This window comes from Dromaius novaehollandiae, chromosome 1 (assembly GCF_036370855.1).
Source record: "Dromaius novaehollandiae isolate bDroNov1 chromosome 1, bDroNov1.hap1, whole genome shotgun sequence".
NCBI lineage: Eukaryota > Metazoa > Chordata > Aves > Casuariiformes > Dromaiidae > Dromaius > Dromaius novaehollandiae.
Window position 1 is genome coordinate 210806948 of NC_088098.1, and position 22257 is coordinate 210829204.

General features: G+C 40.6%; 2 protein-coding genes across 6 annotated transcripts in view; one reads left to right on the forward strand and one right to left on the reverse strand.

Moving 5' to 3' along the window:
- PRCP (prolylcarboxypeptidase) overlaps positions 1-10660 on the reverse strand; it is a 33380-nt gene extending 22720 nt beyond the window's left edge. The window contains exon 1 of one of the 2 annotated variants that reach the window (XM_026106073.2): positions 10343-10660. In XM_026106073.2, coding sequence (XP_025961858.1) covers positions 10343-10465 — 123 coding nt within the window. In that variant the 5' untranslated portion in view covers positions 10466-10660. The remainder of the gene's footprint in view (positions 1-10342) is intronic. The other variant, XM_064505162.1, reaches the window with a different exon arrangement.
- Positions 10661-10951: 291 nt separating this feature from the next.
- DDIAS (DNA damage induced apoptosis suppressor) lies at positions 10952-20839 on the forward strand. 4 transcript variants are annotated; one of them, XM_026106077.2, is made up of 6 exons: positions 11158-11280; positions 11453-11574; positions 14003-14131; positions 14928-15089; positions 15972-16089; positions 18042-20839. In XM_026106077.2, exons 3-6 carry the CDS (start codon positions 14019-14021, stop codon positions 20577-20579), a joined length of 2931 nt encoding a protein of 976 aa, XP_025961862.2. In that variant the 5' UTR covers positions 11158-11280; positions 11453-11574; positions 14003-14018; the 3' UTR covers positions 20580-20839. The 4 variants fall into 4 exon arrangements, with proteins under 4 accessions (XP_064361236.1, XP_064361233.1, XP_025961862.2 ...); XM_064505165.1 differs by having other exon boundaries at positions 11187-11206; XM_064505166.1 differs by lacking the exons at positions 14003-14131; positions 18042-20839 and adding an exon at positions 17782-17921 and having other exon boundaries at positions 10952-11180.
- Positions 20840-22257: the final 1418 nt, after the last annotated feature.

Here is a 22257-nt window from a genome sequence, read left to right on the forward strand (position 1 = left end):
TTGTTTCTGCATTTTCCCCTGTTGCACATATGAGTATTATGGCCTCCCAGGACTGATCTTTTGTTTCATCTCACTGACAGCTGCAAATATTCTCTGACAATACCTGACAATTTACTGGCTTAAATATGAAGGTTAGCTTTACTTTTCACCTTTTCCATTTTAAAGGCATGGAATCAGGTATTCTGCAAGTATTTAGCAATTGGATTCTCCATTCTTTTCTTGAGAGGCTGGTACTTGTGCATGGGACAGCAGAAATACATAATCATTTGATGGTTTATGGAAGAGTAAGGAGATGAAAAGTATACCTTGCTGCATCTGGCTACATGAACTCACTACCTTGAAAGTCCTACACCAAAGTAGAAAGGAAAAAACTGAATTCAGGGACAGAATCTTGATGTCATTGAAAAGTTTAAAACTCCCCACAACAGTGGGGCAGTTCAGAGGTTTTGATCATTAGATTTACTTCATTAATCCATCATGTTTAACAAAATACACAGACACAACAATACTTGGTTTTTTGTATATTAACTGATACTAACTTCCATCCAACTGGTGATGCTCTAGAACAACAGCTACCAATTCTTCTCCAGCTGCCAAATGAGCTCCCTGAACAAGCTTATTATTTACACCAAAATGAATGTAGGCTTTAGTGCCTCATCATGGGAACACCTCATGACTATGTTTTCATCAACACATTGGCCTTCTACTACAACAATGCTTCATGTTTTTACTGAAGCTTCTTTTATGCTGCAGAAACCATGTCATCTGCTCTAAGGAGGCTGTAACCGTTTAAGGAAGTCTGTTTTTAGCACTCTATTATTGCAGTGATTAAAAAGCACTGACAAGGAAAACCTCAGACATGATCTCTACTATTGCTGCGTATCATACAGTTTGGTCAGGCATTTCAAAGAAAGACTGAAAAACGTTTGAACAGCTATGCTGTAGGAAAGCAGCAGGTTCTAGTCATGTCAGGCCTTGTTAGAAACAAGTCCCTTCCCACACAGTACATGAAGAAAGGTTATTTCTATGTTGAAAACCTAAACTAAAGAGAATACAAAGAACAAGTTGTTTTTGAAGGCCAAGCTGTTAACAGTTTTGTGCTGTAATTGAAACTCCAGATTCTCCTTACCATGCAAGATAAAGCTCAATGTGCCTATGGACTTTAGAACTTCAGTAAAAAATCCTCCAGTAGTCACAGTAAGCTCATAACTCCTCATTACAATTTCTGCAGTTGGAAGGACAGTCAAAGGTGCCAGCCCTCCCAAAATTTTCTGTCCCACAGATGAGGGTGGCAAAGCTCCAGTACAAGGGAGAACATGTGTGATCAAACCAGGAGATGACAAGAATCACTTCTATCAGCTTTACTGCTGACACTGCATTAAACAGTTTCCAATTTCATTGCTACCCTGCTCTACTCCAAGCAATGGGTGGGCTTGTGTTCCTGAGAATCAACTGACTATGCAAATTTGGAACAAATTATTATGGCAATAAATACATTGAACGTTCACATCATTGATGCTTCAGTTCAAGGCATTATTATCTTGATGAGACACTTCCATGGGACAAGGAGAGGGGCAAGCAGTAGGGAACCAACAGGTCAGAGCTAGATTACTCCAGGCACATTGTTCCATTAGGCTGAAATAAGCAGTGAGCAGATGCAAAACACAAGCAAAAATAAAGCCACTCTTGTGAAAAGTCTCAGTCCCATAACAGGCAAAGGCCTGTGGCTTTTTTCCATCTTCCTTCCAGAGGGAATTACAACTCAATCAACATTTGGAAGATTTTGGAACACTTGGAACATTTACTTCAGAGCAGAGAACAAATTTGTCCCGGAAGCTTTAATTTGTCACAGATGAAGCTATATAAAAAAAAAACGCATGTATTCTAGTTTTGCTGAGATAGTCCTGAACCTTTGAAAAAGGCTAATTAGCTAAACAAAACTTTCCAAAATTTGATTTTCCCCAATCAAAACTGTTTTCATTTGAAAGGCTTCCTCAACCTTCTTTAAACATGGACCTGGGGAAAGAAAGCATTTCAGATGTGGGACAAAATATTTTGATTTGGACAAATTAGATATTTTAAAACCACATCTATCCCTCCAAAAACTTTTAAAGTTTCAACTTTTACAACTGCTTTATTTCCCAGGTTTTCAGAGCTACAGGCGAAGTTGCTCCATTCCATTTCCCCAGCTCTAGTTCACCACTATTATTTGTATTTTATTTTCTACAGATAATCCTAGGCATGTCAGGGTAATTTATAGAAGAAAACAGACAAGACAATGTGAAAATGAACAGGAAAACTGTCCTGTCATCCATCCAGCTGTTCTAATTAGGCAAAGCACAGGCAGGATAACATTTCAGTATGGGGATGTCTGTTTATTTGTACGAAAAGGCACCTAACAATACTTAGTTAGGGCTAAGTGCTAAGAATTTTACACATGCCACTGTGGATCATTTATTTAATAGCTGCCAATTTTGTTGAGCATTTCTGGGAGAGGGGGAGAAACATTTCAGAAAACAAAACAGGGAAGAAGCAACTACTCATACGGGCCTTAAGCAATAGCAAAAAATCTAACCCCACACCAACTGCTACTCTGGCCTGTTTGCAACATACTAACACCAAAAAACAACTATCTACTTGCAGGGCTTTGAGACATCGGTAGACCGCACAGTAGAGAAATAATAGCATTTGGGGAAATAATACGCTTGGATCTCTGCAGCTGGTAAGTTTTTCTACAGATTGCTCTAAAGCAGAAACATGCAGATTTGCTGTCATGACCATTACAAAAGTTCTCCAACAGCTGAAAAGCTCTGATGAGCATACAGATACACAACAGGTCTTTATACCAGTACAACTAACATCCAGAATTGAGTTCTGCCATAGATGCTTTTCTTCTCAATGCAAAGCAATAGTTTTTCCTTATAAAGATCTTGGATTTTTAGCTGAAAAGATTTTATTTCTATTTTTCTCTTTCCACTTCAAAACAGGCAAGAACATATTGTTATGGACGAGTTCTGAATCTGTTCAGAACAGATTCTGAATCACTCCACAGACTTTGCTAATAATGATTTGCCATCAGCTTGTAGAACAGCAAGTTCCTGCTTAGGAGCTGAAGGAACCTTGGGTTCCACCACAGTAACTGTGACTTGCAGGAATGAAAACTCCACGCTTGTAAGTGGCCATTTATCACTGCGTAGAAAATCCAATGGGAAAGCCAGCATCTCCAGAGCAGCATGTGGTTTTGAACAGCTTTTGTGGAAGACTCCATTTTCAGGGAATCAGACAGTAAGGAAAAATTAGCTGCTATTTGAGGCATAAATCAAATGTTTTGTTAATGCTAGTTTTGCTTTCATTCGCTTCCTGTAGTTCAAGCTGGACTCAGTCCAAGTCCCACTTAAGTCAAAGGGCCTGATGCCCATCACTTTCTGTTCCTGTTGTCTTAACAGGAAGCTGCTGCATGGAAATTACCATGCAAGCCTACTTCTGACTAGCTTTTTCACACCAACTCTCTTTGTTGACATCTTTAGGAAGGTTTTTTTGCTTCATAGTGCAAGGAGACTTACGCCCTTTGGAAGCAGAATAATGCCCATATGAGCAGTCAGAGGGAAAAGGCCGTGCACAGTTAAGTCCTTATCTCTACTCACCACATACTCACATCCCACACACGCAGGCCTTTCAGTGAACGCTCTCCTCTTCTGAAAAGAGAGATGCTTCTTGGATCTTACTCTACAAAAACCTTTCCCAGGTCACCTTCCACTAATCACTCTCGCCTTAAGCCTGACAACAGTCAGCTTTCATAGAGACGAGGTACAAAGTTTATATAAGATAGAAAAAGCTGTTCTGTTAACTTAAGGATAGAAAGAGCAGATCAAAAGTATCAGAAGTTTTGTTCTTTGAAGTTGCTCGCTACACATGTTTAGAGAACAGCAACCAGACCACAGTACAACTGACAGTGCCCCTTTGCCGAGCCATATAACAACAAGTACCAGAAAGCGTTCCATGCATGTCAGGGCTGAACTAAAATAAAGCATAGAGAAAGCATTTAAGTTTTAAGTAAAAATGTTTAAACCCCATACACCACAAGAAAAGGAGGACATTATCTATTGAACCGTGCTGAAAAGAAATGCAGTTCCTATTCTCCAGTCCATATTTCTCCAACTTCACATACCTGGAAATAAACAGAATAACCATTTTGCAAAGATCTGCACTCTGGTTTTCCAATTAAATTTCTTCTGAGTTTCACTGCTTTAGATATAAAATCTACATATTCCAGAATTGGAAGTTTTTAATCTTAGTATTAGTTTTTAGTCCTAAAATGAGAAAAAAATATTGATCAGTTATCTGTTGTCTTAGATAAAAGTTGATTAGCAGATGATACAGCATTTACAGAATAGCAACGTTACAACCAAGGAAGGAGAAATCTTCTGTGTTTCTGCAAGTTTCAGAACCACAGCTCAGTATATGCAAGAATCCAGAGAGAACAGAAGTGCAGAACCCCTCACCCTACTACCCCATGATCCGATGGCCAGCTGAAATAAGAGGCCCGGGATGTCAGATCCTGAACAAACAGTGACAGAATCCCTGCCCGTGGGTTTGCAGTTCAGAGGTACACAAGAGTACTATGGTTTAACTTCCCTACAGACTGTCCATCCAAAAAAAAATCTATGAAAACAAGAACAAGAGAGTCCTTACTATGGGATAATAAAAAAGATAAGGAAAAAACCCTAAAGCACACTTTTCAAATAGAACATTAAACTAGATGTATGACATATAAAGAAAATCAAGATACTACTTCTGGTTTTGAAGATTTAAAAATAAATAGTCAAATATGCAGCCTATCGTCTCCCACTAATTTGGCATATGTTACAAGTTATCTGCATAGTCCACAGTGAGTTTTTATGCTGTTCGATGGTCTTGATCTCTTCAAATGACATGATGAAACCAATCAAACCATTAATATCAAATTCCACTTTTAACTTCACACTCACACCCCAAAGAAAAGATAAATTTAGGTCCAAGGTTTCAATTCAACTACTAGAAGCTCAAAGACAACAGCTGCAAGTCAGCATAACTTCAGTGAAATTAACAGCATTCATCCCTGCTGAAGACCTCATGCAGGTCAGGTATTTATAAATATCTTTCTAATACAGCTATAGGTAGTTTCATCTATTTTTTATTTAGTCCTTTAACCTTTCTTTATTCAAGGAATCGTTCAATGATTTATTATGGCTTTTTAATGATTAAATCTAGTGCTGCTTGGGAGACAAAAATACTCATTTTCAGAGAGAGTAGTGATTACTGACACTTTTTGTGGTCTCAATATTAACTGCCCCCTTGAAGAAAGAGACTGAAAGCTGTGAGGAAATTAAGCGTTTCCTGTTTAATTTGAGAAGCTGACGCCTGCATTGTGACCTACAGATAAGTAGTGCATAAAAATAAAAATTCACTAACAAGCTTTAACAAGTACTTCCCTGATTTCCTGTCTGCTGAACAAGAGCTATTGTTTTCTGCTTATAGACCTGGTTTATAGCTTACAGCTCCATTTTTAAAATCACATTATGAAATCAGAGTGAGAGTTGCCAAGTCCTTGTGTACTACTTGATGAGTAAAACATACAGTCTAAGTAATTCACCAAACATCATCATCACTTCTTCTGTAACCACTGACATTACTTTTAACCGGTACCTAGGGGATATGCAAGAAGCACTTTGTTTTTTCCTTCATCAGAAGTTAAAAGGGCTATTGTATTATGCTGCCAGACACACAAAAACAAATCCGTTTTAACCAACACTTGTTACTATTCTGAGAGGCCAACCTGAGTCACAATAAAATTACTAACCAGAATTAAAAGTGCTAATCTCGATCTGTCTTTATAAGACAGTTTGAACCCCATGAATGAGGATTACTTCTAAAGTACTAAAACACCATACACAGTGCTGTTGTACATATATATTGTGACATTCATTTATTCACAACTTTCAAAATTTCTAAGACTCAAAAAATGCAGAATTGAATTAAAATACATTTTGTTCCTCAATTATAAGATTCATTCTTGGAAGTATAACAGATGCAACATTTAAGAACAAAACTGCACCTTTATCTTAATCCATACTAAGACAGCTTTAGCATCAAAAAGGCTCTTCAGCTCGCTTTTTATTCTCATTTATACACTGATCTGACTGAAGTCAAATGGGGGGGGGGAAGGAGGTTGTTTGTGGGGGTGGGTTGCTGTAGTAGTGGTTTTCCGGTGGGGCAGGAAAATTCTGAGATTCACTAGCCTTCTCTAAATTGGCCATTCCTGTAAGGCAAGAAGCATGTCAGAAAAATAGAGCTTCTCTTCTCCCTACTAGTCTTTCTCAAATTGTCTTTTCTTCCTTGAAGCCTGCATTCTAATTTTTGCACTTCTAATCCCAAAGCCTACATTTTCTATGCCTCAGGCTTCAGCCTGTAACATGAAATAGGATAACTAAAGACACCTGATACAGCTGGAAAAGATCAAGATGCACTGCTTCTGAAACTTTAAGAGTATCAAGATAGCTTCCTTTTATGTACACACAATTTGAAGAGCAGATGCTTACAAAGCAAAAAGACTTGCAAATGGCTTGACTAAGATATGAAATATTCACATTTGTATGAAAACTAGAAATTCATGAGAAGCAACTAGAACTCATCTTCTGGAGATGTGTATTTTAGTATGAAAGACTGAATCTGATTGAAGAAACAGGCTTGGGAATTTGCTAAACAAAGTTTAATCTGTATATGTTGCATTGGTTCTCAGGCCAATTCATAGCAGCTTACAAGTGATGCGATCACAAAGTACGATTGTGGTGAAGAACACACCAGCACATTAAGTCTTCCAGAGCCATCAATTATGAAATTGAGTGACGATAAGTCACATTCACTGTCTTTTCTGAAAAGACAGTTTATCCCCTAGAAGCATTCAAGTATCAGAAAATTTAAGGCATCATACTCTCAGCAGTATTGCACATAAAGCATCACAAATTCTCAGGCTATGGTTTTTACAACACTGGTATGTGTGTTGAAAACACAAATGTATAGATACAAGAGAAGACTCTCCAAAGGTCAGAAAAACTACACAACTCCTGACCCTCCCCACTATGCTAAAAGACTGCTACTACATGGGTAAAGAGAAGGAGATGGCTCTTGGATGACTCACCAAGCCTTTCCAATGAATTTGCATTGTGGTCACCAAAACAGCTAGCCAAAAAGAAGCCATTCAGATAGCGGTCTTCTGCTTGCTGCTCTATATATTCTATCCAACTCTTTCTTTGTAAAGCTCAACTTTAAAATGGGACAATTTAACACATAAGCCACAAGCAATCTTTTAGTGAGCAAGCTACCAAAGCAAAGGCAAGAATAGTCATACCTACAGAAGACACACTACTACATCACAAGAGCCAAAAAGGAGAACAACTCCCCCAAGACAGATGCAATTTGTTGATGTAAAGATGTGAGTGATAGCATGGTTTCTTAAAAGGGCTGTCAATTAATCTATGTCAGCTTAATTTAACTTTATATTGGGGTAATTTCACTCAGGCTTCGGAGAATTAGAGGGCTGAAAGTCATCAGTTACTTATGAAGGGGAAAAAAGTCACACTCCCAAGCCAAAAGAATAAAACTTATAAAGTATTAAAAAGGGGGGAGAGGGGAAGCTTCTAAAGGCCAAAAGTGAATAAGCAAAAATGACAAGAATTAAGAGCCCACATGAAGACAAGCCACACCTCTTCATTAGTTATAGTCTACACATTCAGCAAATAAGATTTGCAGGCATGGACATACATGGTCCAGTAAGCAAGATACATAAAGTAAAGATCCCAGTCACACTGACTCAGGCATTATCTGGCTTATTTCTCAATGTTCTATACGTTAGTCCTGTCAGCATAAGTGTTTGCTACTTAAAATAGTAAAGAGGAGGAAGTTTAATGTAAGTTAGTGTTAAGATGAAATGTCTGACCCTGTTATTTCCCCATTTTCATGAAAGCAAACTTAAATATCATTGCCTCTCAGTAAACACTGACACTAAACCCACAACCATGTTACAGAAGGCCTAAATGCCTTAGTGTCAAGAAGCTCCATTTAAGCATTACAATTCCACTTTTCTTTTGTAATGAACTGTTTAAACAATCCTCTCTAAACTTATGTATGAAAATTTTGAACTGCTGAAATGGAGTTCTTCAATGTGCCAATAGTTCTTGTGCCAACTTCAATGCTCACAGTGCTCAAGAGGTAGCTCTTAAGGAACAGAACTCATGCAAGGAATCTATTTAAACCTTTCAAAGTTCGACTTTGTGAAAGTATAACGCCTCTATGCAAGAGCTTTTTAATACAAACAGGCATAAAAAGAAATCTTTTGTGACTTAGCACAATACATTGCTGTATTATAATGTCTTTTTATATTGCATGCTCTAATAAAAATAATTTTAATTCATGTTAAAAAATCAAAGGGAAAAAACAGGAATCAAAACAAGAATTTTAGCTAAGAAAAAAAAATCAGCAGCAAGGCACAGAAGCAGATGATTCATGTTGTAAGCATCTTTAATGTTAATAATTAAACAGTCATGTGAGGTAGCAAAGTATCATCATCCCTATTTAATATGTTGATCAGTTTAAACTGAGATACTGGCACTTGCCTGAGGTTGGTGGTGGGCTGGAACCAGACACAGGATGCCTGGCTCTTAGTTCCCCTTCATTCTAGCCATTAAAACTTGAGATGATCTACAGCCTCACTCTGAGGTTTACAGTGCCGACATTTAATTAAAATGTCAGATCTTAGGAAAAGAAAACGAAGCGGGAGGAATTCAAGAGGGTGGGGGGAAGTTAGTGAAATCCCATCAGTAAGAACATCATGGTATTTATGTTCCACTACAGAATCATAATGTAATTACAAGCTCACAGATATCAGCAATAAGCACACATTTCATGAGAGCTGAAGAATAAGCCTGTCAGTTCTGCATGCTATGCTGCTGATAAAAGAAGTCTCACACCTTTCGTGTAATTGCACCTCTTATGCTAGGCCTAATCTTTCAAGTGTCAGGCAACAGCATTCAGATCTTTAATGATACGAATTCAAAAATACATGAATATAATGTCTCCTACCACGTATTACAATACTAATGTGTCTTTGGACAAGAAAAGTGAAGTTTTAAGGGCCTGTGAATATGACTCCTCTCTCCTACAGCAGTCACTCTCAGCCAGTATGATTCTACTTGAGGTGAGAGGGGAGGAGAAATATGGAGCAGAATGCAGGGAGCAAGATGTGGTGTCATCTTTCACAGGGTGTCACTGGGACTCTTTCCTCCCTTCTCTCATCATCTAGCTACCCTTCTCCCAGGGTCCACAGATCTCAGATATGCAGCAGCTCTGCCACTTCGTTGGCAACTGAAGGGAACAGTCTGCCCCTGTCTCCTGTGCTCTCCGCAGACACCTGCAGAGAACAGCCAGATGAAACAACAACTCACAGAGGGGATGGGGACACAGGAAAAACAAGGCAGTGACAAAGTATGGTTCAGACCAGAGCACATAATTAATATCACTGATACTATGACAGCATCAGCAATGAATGCACCAGAATGACAAGCATCACGTTTTGGAGTTACAACACCAGCACAGTATTGATATCCTGTCCCACACATACCACACGCTGCGGAAGGTCTCTACAGTGCGTTATCAAAGTAAGTTTAAGGGCCACTGGAAGAACTAATGAGGGCACTGAAATCTCAAATCACTACCTGAGTGACTGAAGAGTATTAAACAGAGAGGCTTTTAACACATAGAAGTCCATGATTTATGCAAACACACCACTGGAAGAGGAGAGTTCCCGACCTACAAACAGTTTGCAGTGTTCTCAATACAGGGATTTCTGAATGAAACAGTTCCCAGCCCACCTCTCAGAGGCCGAATGACAGGGAGCTTGATTCTGCAGCTATTTTGTAGCTATTCAGAATAACCTTACACACTTCATCTCCCCTTCGTGCCTGTTTCCCTTGAAAGCTCTCCCCATTTCTCTCTTTTATTTTTCCACTTGTTTTTCCTTCACCTGTTTGCTCACCTCCCACAACGCTGACACTAGGGCCGTTCCCGCCCCGTAACATCGCTGCCGGCGCACTGAACACCCTCCGTCTCCCGCATCTCCCCACGGCCCGGGCCCCCACTCCGCACCGACACCCAGGGGCGAAGGGCCACGTCCCGCTGAGGTCCCGCCTCCAAAAAAGCCCCTCATTGAGGCTCGGGGCACCTCAGAAAGGCAGGAGCCGCTCTGCCCGGCCGCCCGCTGCCGTTAACGGCCGCTCTCCCGCCGCGCGGGGCGCGGGCCGGCTCCTACCTGCTGCGCGAGGTAGCGGGTGAGGTAGGGGGCGGCGGGCGGCGCGGCGCCCCCGCGGCGGGGGGCCGACAGGGCGCCGGGTGCGCTGAGGAGAAGGAGGAGAAGCAGCGACGGCCGCGACATCGCCAGGACAAGCGCGGGCTGCCCGCCCCGCCCCTTTATAGCGGCCCGGCTCCCGCCCCGCGGGCTGCCCCGAGGCGGCCATGTGGGGGCACGAGGCCCGCTCGGGGCGGCGGGACCCAGCGGAGGGGAAGGTGCGCCCCCTCACCGTGAGGGCTCGCTCAGAACCACGCTCCTAGGGGAGGGGCTATCCCACACGTGGGCGGGGGGCGGGGCGAAATGGTGGGCCTTCTGATTGGCTGGCTCGCGCCAGCGGTCACGGTTGGCTGCGGTGCTGCTTAAGCGGGTGCTCCCATTGGCCAATGAGCGGGAAGGTGCGCTGGGCAGCTTTGTGGTGGGGCGGGGAGAAGTGCCGCTGGTCGCGTGCATGCGGGGAGCCGGACGTGGGGCAGTGATTGGCCGTTTAACTCACGTGCCGCGCTCCCGAACGGACGCTTAGCGTAAAGCCGTGGGAGGGACGCGTGAGAGCGAGGCCGGCGTCCTCACTTCTTATTGGAGGGGTGGGATGGCCCCGACCTCCGGGTTTGCGTCGCGATTGGATGAGCGCCGCCCCGTCCCCGCTCCCCAGCAACGGCCCTTAGCAACGCCACCTCCGCCCTTCCGCGTTCCGGGCCCTGCTCGGCGCGGGGCTCCTGCGCGCCATTCGCGGGCGCCGAGCGACGGCGGGGCCCGGGGCCGCTTGTGCCGTGCGCTGTTGGTTACGGTCAAAAATTGCGGGGTGAGGCCTGTCGCGGCTGTTTTCTCGTATGTGGTTTTTCTTAGGGAGAGTTTGAAGTAACGAGCCCGCTAGAGGGCACCCGGCACTGAGAGAAACTCAGGTGCGAAGTGGGGAAAACCCCTGCTTCGGAGTCTGGGGGTGGAGAGTGCGTGAAGTGTTGTGTGGTCCCTGGGGTGGATGTGGGTCCAAAGACTTAAAAAAAAAAAAAAAAAAAAAAAAAAAAAAAGTAAATCTGTTTTATTGATACTTTTCTTTTTTTAACTTATGTCCAGATAATTAGCACTCATTTTCTACCCAAGAAAATTAGACGTGTGGATGTTGAATCTCTCACTTTTACAGAAGCTCTTAATGAAGTCTCTGGAAATACCTACTCCACTTTACCTCCCATGTTTCAGTAAGTACTTAAAATGTTTGGTAAGCTTTCCAGAATGCGTCTGATTATTTCGTTTTAAGACTGCAAATAGTATGCTTTGATTGTAAAGTTCTGGGCTGAAAACTTGTTGGATTATGAAAAACCTGCTGATTTTTCCAAGTCTGTCTTTTTGGGGGAACTTACAAAATCAGACTTATTTTTATTACTACTTTTTTTGTACATTGATATGTTTTCCTTGCATTACTTACTGATATCTTTTACTATAACTAAAACAAAGTAGTTGTTTTTGGCAAGAATTGAAAGCATGCACCTTTGATATATTAGGTCAAACAAATCTTCATTAATACGTGTTCTGAAAAAGAGACTTTTCTTGGCTCTCCAGTGAAGCTCTTACCTTTTCCCTGCATCTGTTTTCCAGACCTTTTAGCGATAGAGAATATTTGGTGTCTGATTTTTTTTTTCCTCCGAACTACTCAGAATAACAAATTTAGTCACTCATATTTTTCTAGCAGTTATGTTGCAGATCCTTTTTTTGCCAGACTGCTGAGAACAGTGCCTCTAAGTGAAATGGAATAGACTGTGACTTAAACTCTTTTCTGGCAAAACATACACAAAATATAAGTGTTTATATGAAAATGGCTTTTAGCCCATAAAAGCCATACTTGAGTCTCCTCTGTCTCCTTGACAGTCTGCCTCCTTGAGGGAGCTATGGGATGAAGATGTGGAATTTGCTTCCTATTGGGACACAGCTGAGATTCTCTGTTCTGAGTTTATTCTGCAGGATAACTTGAAATGAAATGTATATTTACCTATTACTGTGATGGAGGTAGGAGTATAAAGCCTCCTTTAATTCAGCTGCTTAAAATCCTTTGGTAATTTAAGTTGAAACAGTGTAAGTTGAATTACTTCAGAGTATTGTTGTCTGTAGCTAGATAAAAGTTTTGGGATCAGGTTCCTCCATCATTTTGTGGAGTTACACCATACTCCCATATGTCTGTCAGTCTGAATTGACTGAGAAGAATGCTATTTTTTATGTGCAAGCAGTCATGGTTAAATATGCCCATTTTCACATTCTCTTAATTCAAAATTATCTGAATGGCTGAATGAACAAATGGCCTTGTCATTTATACCAACTTTCTAGTAAGAATGTCAAAAATCTATACACTGATTTTAGTTAAGTGTTGCATAAACTGAAAGTGATTTTGAATGAAGCCCATAATTTAAACAAAATCCTGTGATGCTTTTATTTGATTACTTTGGAGCAAAGTCTTTAATACAGATTTATATTTCCCCAGTCTAGTAATCTGCACCTAAAACAATGTGATGATTCACTGATGAAAACCAAAAACTTGTGGGGAAGAGAAGGAGGAGGAATAGTGTGGTGGGTTTTTTTGTTTTGGTTTGGTTTTTTTGTTTTTTTTCTTTTCTTTTTTTTAAGAAACAAAAAGAGAGCTGAACTTTGTGCTTTGGGCAATTTTTTGACTATCCCATGCTTTATGGAACAAAGCATGGACTATTTTGTAGCCATATCTTAAAGAAGTGGAGGAAGCTGTTGTAAATAAATACAACACGAGGTTTTTTTAAAAAGCAACATTGTCCCACACATTATCCTGAATTATTAGACTGTATCACAATTGGACATTTTAAAAAGCATTTTAATAAGAGTCTCACTACAGAGCAGCTGCATAATGTTTCTTTTATGTTTGGTAAAAGCTAAATAAATCTGACACTACATATTTCTAGCCTCTACTGAGAGAAAAGTTAGCTTCCTAAAATTGTGGATTTTCCTAAAGCTGAAATTTAGTTACTATATAGTTATTATAAAGGCATGATAATTCTGCGGGAAAGTAATACTGAATAAGAAATAATTCATTGTTTATTTAATTATCTAATCCATTATTTGTCAGATCAGTATGGCCCCTTGTTGAAACCATACTGTAGATCTGTCCCATTGCCTCAAAGGGCAGGAATATAACCATTATTGCAAGTCCTTGTAAGATTTGCTGGACATCTCCTTTCAAAATTGTTGAAACTGAAGGTATTTGCAGAATTGCATGCATGGGTCATTTCCATTTTTAACCCCATCTCATTGTAAATTAAGCAAAAAAAGCAAACAGATTTGCTCAGTACTATATTCAAGGATAGTTCTGATTAAAGATTCTCAAAATATGAGTGGCGATTTGTATAGTTATCTGAAATGGTGTGTCAACATGATGAACATTTGCTTTTTAGTGCATATTTTCAAGCAGCTTTTTTTCCCCCTTTAAAGGAGTAATTAAGGCAAATAATAGATGTTGACTGAATTGGGCTACTGTTACAAACAGAAATCATCATTTCCTGAAGGTTGCCCTTCAACAACAACAACAACAAAAAACCCAACCAGCAGCAGTCTGTGTTAACGTTTCATAAAGTGAGAACTCGCTGGACCATTTTGAGTTGCCTCTTTCAGGTGATGCTGTGAGCACATGAGTGGTGGGAGAGCACTCTTGGCTGCCTCTGTAATTTCCATCCAGAACTCCTGCTTCATCTATCCTGCTTGTCAAAGCTGCTTTTCTAGGCTGATACTGGATTCTAGGAGGTATGTTGTGTTTAGGGCATTGCATACTGTTAATTGTGGGTGGCCTTGGGGCTTTCTGGGAGCTGAAGAGGAAACCAGAACAGAAATTGCTGAAAATTCATCAATAGTAGAAATAAGGGGTAAATAACCCAAATATCTGTAATTAGCACTATTTTTTTCTTTTGTATTCCTGTAGCAGCTTGGAGATCATCATGGAGCAAGAACTCTATTGTGCTGAATACCATACAATATCGAAGGACAGTTTAGGAGAACAAGTGATATATGTTAATGGCTTCCAAGTGAATCCCCTGCAGTTCAGTTCTTCAGTGCTGTTCCTGTGTTGGAAGGCATTAGTGTAACTGAACTAAGCTGATTTAGGACTTGATTTTGAGGCTCCTAACCTTTTTTGATCTCTCCTCATCCTGTTCATGTAATGCATGAGACTATCTTATATGACTCTTCCACTAACTGTGTGTCCAGAAACATGGGCTTTTCTTTTGCTCCCATTGTTACATCAAATCCATCACACACAGAAGAACACCAGATCAATGAGTATCAGCACTAGATAGAAGGAGCTGGCTTTGCAAAGCAAGCTTATCTGTTGTTTCAAGTGCTAAACTAGAAGATAAGATAGCACTGTTTCCTGCAGATTTTTTTGTAAACTAGGTATTTTACTAAAGATACAAGAAGAATTCCAAGAGAGAATAAATCTTTGCTAAGTATATGGTAGGATTAATGCCTCAAGGGGCAAAGAATAGGAAAAAATCCTGTAATTTCTAATGACATTTTTTTTTAAACTCTTACTGTCTTTTGTCAGGTTTAACTGTCTAAAATGTGGCTGCACAGGTGAAGCTAAAGATGCAAGCTACAGATATAGATTGTCCCTAAAGGTTGCTGACACTAATGATTTGTTTGACATTACTGTCTTTGGAAGCTGCTTAGATCCATTCTTTGGAGTCGCTGCAGGAAATTTGCAGAGGTGAGGAATGGATTGCTTTTTAACTATATAGGTGCTTCCCCCTCCTCCCCTGGCCAAAAAAAATAATTGATCTTGGATGGTGGTGAGAGAAGTGAGAAGAAGCTGTTAAAATTGTGCCTTCCAGAATTTCCATTTTAGCCCTCACCCTGAGAAAAGGCTTAAGGATTTGGGCCATGTCCATGTCTCCACCCCCCAACCCTACCCCTTGAAATCTTCAAATCTCGAGATGGATTACTTCTGTGAAGGAGATCTGCCACTGTCTATTGAAGGCAGCTACCAGATGCTAAATGAGCTCTGCAATTTAGTTGTCCATCTCCCTTGCATCCTTCCTCCCTAATTAGAGATGAATGAACGTTCATCTAATGGCAAATTACTATGTAGGGTGGCTTTTCCACACATTTTTTCCTCATAATTTAAGAAGAAAAGTGCTAAGGTACAAATAGTCTTTGGTTTGTTTTGAATATTCTCATGGCAGGCATTCTACATTAGACCACTGTAATACTGTAAACTGTGAAAAACAACTATTTGCATGTCTTAACATGGATGCCACCGTTGCTATAAAGATGGAAACAAGCAGGATGTGTAACCAATACCAGCATTATAATACACAAGTCTGTGTTGGTACAAAATTCTCGTCCACACAGAACCCTGAAAATTGTGTGTGCATTAAGCCTATTCACAGTGTTTTATTTACTTCTATTTCACTAAAAATTAAGCAAACTAGACAGTTCATAGCTTCATCTCTCACCTGGTTTTCCTTCTGTGTTTAGTTCAAGCTAACACAGGGTCTTCTTTGTAGCATATCTCTTACGTATATTACAGCTGAAATGTTATTAAAGGCTTCCTCTGTTGATGCAGTACTTCGATGCATTTTTATTCAAGGTATATTCAAGACTTTAATCAGCTGTCAGGAGAAACAAACAAAGATGCATCTCCAGGAGTGTTAGTTCAAGCAGTTGAAACCTGTTTCATTGGAAAAAGATTTATATTTGGAGTGAAGGTAACTTTTGATCCACATTACTCTCTTATAATAATTCTTTTCATTAATTTGCAGCCAAGTAGGAGCATAGACTGAGTTAGCAAACCATCATATACAATATCTTTTGGGAATTTCAGCATACAGAGGAGAAAACTGAGAGCTTAAGACATGGGAAGAATTCTGTTTCTTTCCTCCTGCTGACTGCTGAGTTATTTTAAATTAATTGGATTCAAAAGCCATCTTGAATGGCAGCAGCTGACTTGACAGTCAGGGTTGCCCAGGCTCTCTGAAAAGCGACCCTAACTCCTGTGTGTGTCAGTAACAGCTTGGAATCTGTACATTTAAAAAAAAAAAAAAAAAAAAAAAAAAGGGGGGGGGGGGAACACATACATAGTTAAAGCAAGAAACAAAGACTGTCTTTGTAAGCACTGCCTTAACTTTTCACTGCTTGCATAGTCTTCTTAGCCTCCTGGTGTCTGAAGTGTAGGGAGAGACACACATGCACACACACCCCACAGCATTTTGATACTTCTGGATTTAAGAAAGTGTTTAAAAATGTTGATAAAATACTGCTGTTCAGCATAAGCATCTGTGGCTCATTTATATGTTGAACATACTAGAAAATATTAAGAACAAATATTCCAGTAGAAACTGTCTTCTAAGTTCTGTTCAAGTGAGGCTTATGTGAGTCATTCATGTTATGAAGTCTGTGAGCTAAATCCCATCTGGCACAGGTTTTTCCTTTCCTACAGGTGCCACAAGGCTTGTGTCTGACGCAAGGCTATTCCTAGTGCACAATGTCTAAATAATGGGAGTTAGAGGGCCTTGTAGATTAACCCAACTTAACCAGAATCATTCACCAGGTCTCCAGGTCTGATGTATTTACAAATACAAGTAATCCTTCTGCATATCAGCAGCTTTGCTGCTGTTCATGCATGCACAAGGACTAAAAATACACTTAAAGAGCATTTGCTCAGCCTTTGAGTACAGATGTATCTAAACAGCTACATTAATCTATGCATGAAATTGCATTCTCCCAAATAAAATTCAGAATTAATATAATGTGGGGGATTTATTCGGTTTTTTTTTCCCCCTCCCCTTTAAATAACTTGCCTAAAAGGACATTGTCCTCAGCTAACAGCCTTCAGCCTCAACTTTTACTCCCTGCATAGACTGGGAGAGTAGGGGGTTGCTGAATCTGAAGACAGGTATATCTGCTTTTGTCCTCTGGCATTGCCAGATATTGAGGGGGAGAGGAAAGACAGTTTATCCACTTTTCAAGGCATTAGATAATTCCTTCTGTTTTTAAATGTCATTTTCCACCTGAAATTTCCATGTAGTGAGAAGCAGATGCTATAAAGAATTACAGCTGAAGCTCCTCTGAAACACTGCCCTTTAAGTAAATCTGAGAAGATAAAGGTTGGAGCTTATTTGCCTTTCATGGAGGTGGTGCATAGGAAATATCATGCTGGCTTTAATAGCTGAGCTGCCAAGTCAGGTATCTGGTACTGGAATGCTTTGCTTCAAGTACTGCCCAGTGCCTCCTAGATTTACACCGAGGAAGAAGGAAAGAAGAAAAAAAAAAAGGCATTAGGCAGCTAACCAGTTGCACAGAACACCTCTGAAGGAAGCCCCAGAGTCCTCGGTGCCCTAATGGGAGGAAGAAAATTTCTGTGGAGTCCTTTCTTTAAAATTCTTGGTTGTTTTTCCCAGATCTAAAAAAACCTGCATCATTGCAACAAGCAAAGCACCTCTTGCTGTGATGGCCTTTATAGCCCTTGCCAGTGCTTATTTCCCAGAGAGTAATGGCTTGTGACAAACAGTTTCCTCTCCTTCCCTGCAAATCCTGACAAAAAGTGAGACCTAAATTTAAGTCCGACTTGAAAGTGATGCTTGAAAATCTGTATTTTTTGTCTCAAAACAAAGCATTGCACTAAGTTGTGGTTTTTTGTTTTTTTTTTCCCCACTCACAGGGTTGTGTGAGTCAAGATGGAGGGCATTCTGTTGCCAGCAGCATCTTGCAAAACTGTTCTAGAATTAATAGAAGTACAAAAAACCTTACAGCATGCCAGATCTTCCTGCCAAACACTGCTGTTACTGGCTTTACTGTTATCAGCTACTTCCATCGGCTCCTGCAGTCTGCAAAAATCAGGAGCTGCAATAGCAGCTCATGCTTACCTAATGCATCTTCAGCTGCAACAGATGAGCCTGTCAGTGAGCTCAGCAGCCTGTCTGGTCTGAGCAGAAGCTCCTGTTTTGTTGAATCTAGTGGCAGAGAAAGTTTTTTAGGGTCCTGGCAGCAGTCCTTCAGCCTGACTTCATCTGTTGCTTGGGTAACAGCAGACTTTTCATCTCTGGAAATGGAAAAGCTGATGAGTAGACAGAATGAAGAAGAGGAGAGGCCTGTGTCTGCAGAATCATGCACTGTAAGCCTCAACAATCAGACTCTTTGGGATTCACAGTTTTGCAGCTCCTCTTTGAGGAAGGGGAATAAAAAGGAGGAGGATGAACTGAGTTCACAGTCTAATCAGACTAACAGTATCTCTGCACCTGACAAATTAGAGCCGATTTCCTCTTCAAAGGCAGAGTGTTTATTTGATAATAGTTCCAGGTTATTACAAAATCTCTTGGAACTTGGGGTAAAAAACACTTACCCAGAGAATAGTAGTGGAAATGACTCCTGTCCAGAAAAATCCCACAACTCCCTGTTTTACAAGAGACACACTTCACCTTCTAATCATGTAAATGTAGCTGGAGTGTCTCCAACAGATTCCATCCTTTGGGATGAGCTCCCATTCTCAGAAAGTCTAAATGAATTTTTAGCCAGAATAGAGGACTGCAAGAGTGTTGCAGCATCACCCAATCTTGATACAGGCAAACATGCCCTTGTTGAAAGTAGCAAGTTGGATAGAAATATTATCGAATCATCTCCTAGGCAAGCCCTGGTACCTGGTAATTTGCATGAAGTAAGCATATTAGGGAAGTTCTTGTCACCAGTGGAAAAGGATAGTTGGGAGAGCATACCCCTTACTTGCTTTCAGTCAAATCTAAGTCCTCCAAGTGATGAGGTGTTGCAATGTGAGTCTTTCTGTAGTGCTTTGTCTTTAACTACCAAAGAATGTGGAGCGTCTTTCTTTATACCTAGCCCACATCAACTGATTCCATCACAGTCCTTGCCACCTACATCAGAGCCTTCTCCATCCAAGAGTAGAGTTGTGCAGTCTAAAGAAGCAAATATTGGCATTTCAAAGTCAGCTTGTTCTTTCATCGGCCTACAGTGTACTGCTGAACACAGAAAAACCTTGTGTTTACAAAGGAGCAAGACAGCTGCCTGTGTACAGTCTGCACACGATAGCTCTTCAGTTGACTGGGAGAATAAAGAAAATTATTATAACACACCAAGCCAAAAAACAGATCTTACGTGCTTGGGGGCATGGGACTCTGATTCAGCAACTCCCAACAAGACAAGGACATACAAAAGAGAACTAAAGCCACTGACAGAACTGCAAGAAAATACCTTTAGAAGTATAAATAAGAGAGAGATGCTGTGGAACAGTGGTTGCCCTGAAGGCAGCTACAATGCCTCTGCTGATCTCTTTGATGCAAGTGCAAGAGAGCTAGCAAAGACAGTAGAATTCTTAAATAAAACACGCAACTCTTCCTTACAGGAAGATGCTTTGACAGAAAAGGGCACAGCTGAATTGGTGCTTAACCCTGTAGATGTTCCCTGTAACAATTCAAAACATAGATCATTCCTACATAGGTCCCCTCCTGCTTATAGTACACCGGTAAATTACTCCTTTTGTGATGCAGAATGCAACTCAGTTAGTGCTCAAGACTTTGTTCCTTATTCACAGTCAACTCCTGTGGCAAAACCTCTTCAAAAAATACGTCCTGTTGGGGAAAGAAGCTCTTTTGTCACTATATTCACACCTAAAAATCTTCCTAAAATCCATTCCAAGTGTAAGCAATCAAGGCCTTCCTTTCAAAACACTTTGCTGCAGCAACTTACTGGCAGATCAGTGAAACGTGAAAGGCCAAGTAACTGGGAGGACAAAGAAAGTAATAGCTCTGTTTCACAGCAGTCCCTTATCAAGAGCCAACTGCCTGAGGATGACTTTGAGGAGTGGATCCCACCATCTACAAACAAAAGATTGAAACCAGCTGCATCTTTAAACTTTCAAACAGTTAGCTCGGCTGCTGACTTGCAATCTACCTGCAAGTACACTGACAGGAACCCTACTTCTGAAAGGAAATTCAACAGTGGAAATACATGCTTCAGAAGTGAGAAATTAAGCCCTGGGAATACAGCCAGGATTCTAACAACTCCTGTATCTGCAGGTATTGCCAAGGCCTTGTTTTTAAATGATACAGTCCTGGAAAGCTGTTCTGCTTCAGAAGGCAAGAATCATCTCTCATGTGCAAGTTATTCAGGGGGTATATTGCAAGGGACAGCTGACTGGTCTCCTGAGTTGTTCTTCCAAGCCCAGAGCCCTTTTTTCCATAAGTGAAAATAATAAAAAATGATGCTTCTATACTGTGTTCTTTGTAATTATTTTTAAGACTTTGGAAAGGAGCCAGATGAAGAGAAGAGCTGTTTAAAAATGAATAAATTATTTATACACCCATTAATGTATGTGTTCCTAAGATGAGTTATGTTTATTTGCAGAGTTTTGCACTGCAGAGAAGTTGGATAAAATGGAATTTTGCTGTTGCTTTGTTTTGCTGTAGATTAACTCTAAAACATGGAATAAATGGTTATGTAAATGTGTGAGCATTTAATAGATCTCATTTTTTCAAGTACAGGTAGGTGAAGTCTTTTAAGGTTCAATGTTGTCTGTCCCTCACAAGTAGAGCCCCTGGAGTCCATGTCCACTCCAGTTTCTTACCTGATGAATTTCTGTAGAGGGGCCAAGTTTTCATCAAAGAATTCATCAGAAAATACCATGCAGGAGCCTTGTATTTGGGCACACACAGGATCCTGTTGACTTGTGAGGGGAGAGGCTGTACTGAGAGGCTAGTAGCAGGTCCCAGCTTTGTTGTAGGCCTTTTCAAGTTGCAGACTGCTGGGGCAGACTCCTGGTATTGTCTTTCCTCTTCCTTGCTTTGCAATCTTCCATATCCTCTACCCAAAACAGCTACATTTGGGATCCTGGAGTAGAGAAGAGAAATCTTGGGGCTTCTGCAGCGAACTGGTAGGACATGTCCCACAGAAGGATGTTGGAATCTGACAGCACAGGAAGCCATCAGTCTGAAAATGCTCAAGAAACAGGCCAAAAATTATCTGCTGTGATTTTTTTTTTTTTTTTTTTTTTTTTTGGTGGCATAAAATAAGTATGTACCATTACACTGTAGTAAGGGTTTTGGCTGGAGGACAGGAGATTTCTGTTCAATTCATTCTCTGCTACAAGTTAGATTTTATTATCTATTTATTTATTGGAGGTCTTTCACTTTGTTATTTCTAACATACCTATTTAAGACCCAGACTCACTGCTTGTTCAGGAGAGTCTCATGTCTCCACAAGGAGCAAACTATCAATACTGATAGCTGTACAGATGTGACCTCTGGCTGAGGAAGTCTAAGAATCAGAAGTTGCTGGAAGTTGGAAGAATATTTTGGGAATGTATCACTTTGTGCTAATCTTGTTCCTGTATATTTTTCTTAGCATCTGTTCTTGGTCACTGTTGGGATTCAGGGCTAGATGGCCTTCTACTGTAAATCTGTATGGCTTTTCTAATCTTACACTCACTTAGTCTCACAGTAAGACTCTAGAGCCCTGGATTACATCTTGTTCCATACCCAAGATGTGAGGAGAGTTAGGTACTTCACTGGTGCACGGGGTACATACAAACCAGCATGTTAAGGCAGGATCTGCCTAAGATAGCCAGGAAAACCATACTTTGAAGGGATGAAAAAAAGACCTTTGGAATTTGAGCTGTATTCTTTCTGTACTTTCACATCGTTTTTTTGTAAAATTAATAACTTCCCTGCTCATTATTTTCAGGACACTCTGGAAAGTATGAGTGCAGTTACTCTCTCGCCACGTTGTCCTCTCTCCACTATCTTCTAGTGTGAATCACCGTTGTGTAACTTACAGGTAAGCCTTTTCAGTTTCTTGGTCTCTACCGTAAGTTCTGCACCTTCTATTCAAACCCATTTCTCAGTGGGAGTGGGAGGGAGAGTGGAGGA

Excerpts from the sequence above, each read along its gene's own strand:
- DDIAS (XM_064505163.1), top strand. The coding sequence starts at position 10,968 with ATGGCCCCGACCTCCGGGTTTGCGTCGCGATTGGATGAGCGCCGCCCC. Across the intron at positions 11,575-14,927 it reads ACTTTACCTCCCATGTTTCA|GTTTAACTGTCTAAAATGTG; the intron begins GTAAGTACTTAA and ends GTCTTTTGTCAG. Across the intron at positions 16,090-18,041 it reads GATTTATATTTGGAGTGAAG|GGTTGTGTGAGTCAAGATGG; the intron begins GTAACTTTTGAT and ends CCCCACTCACAG.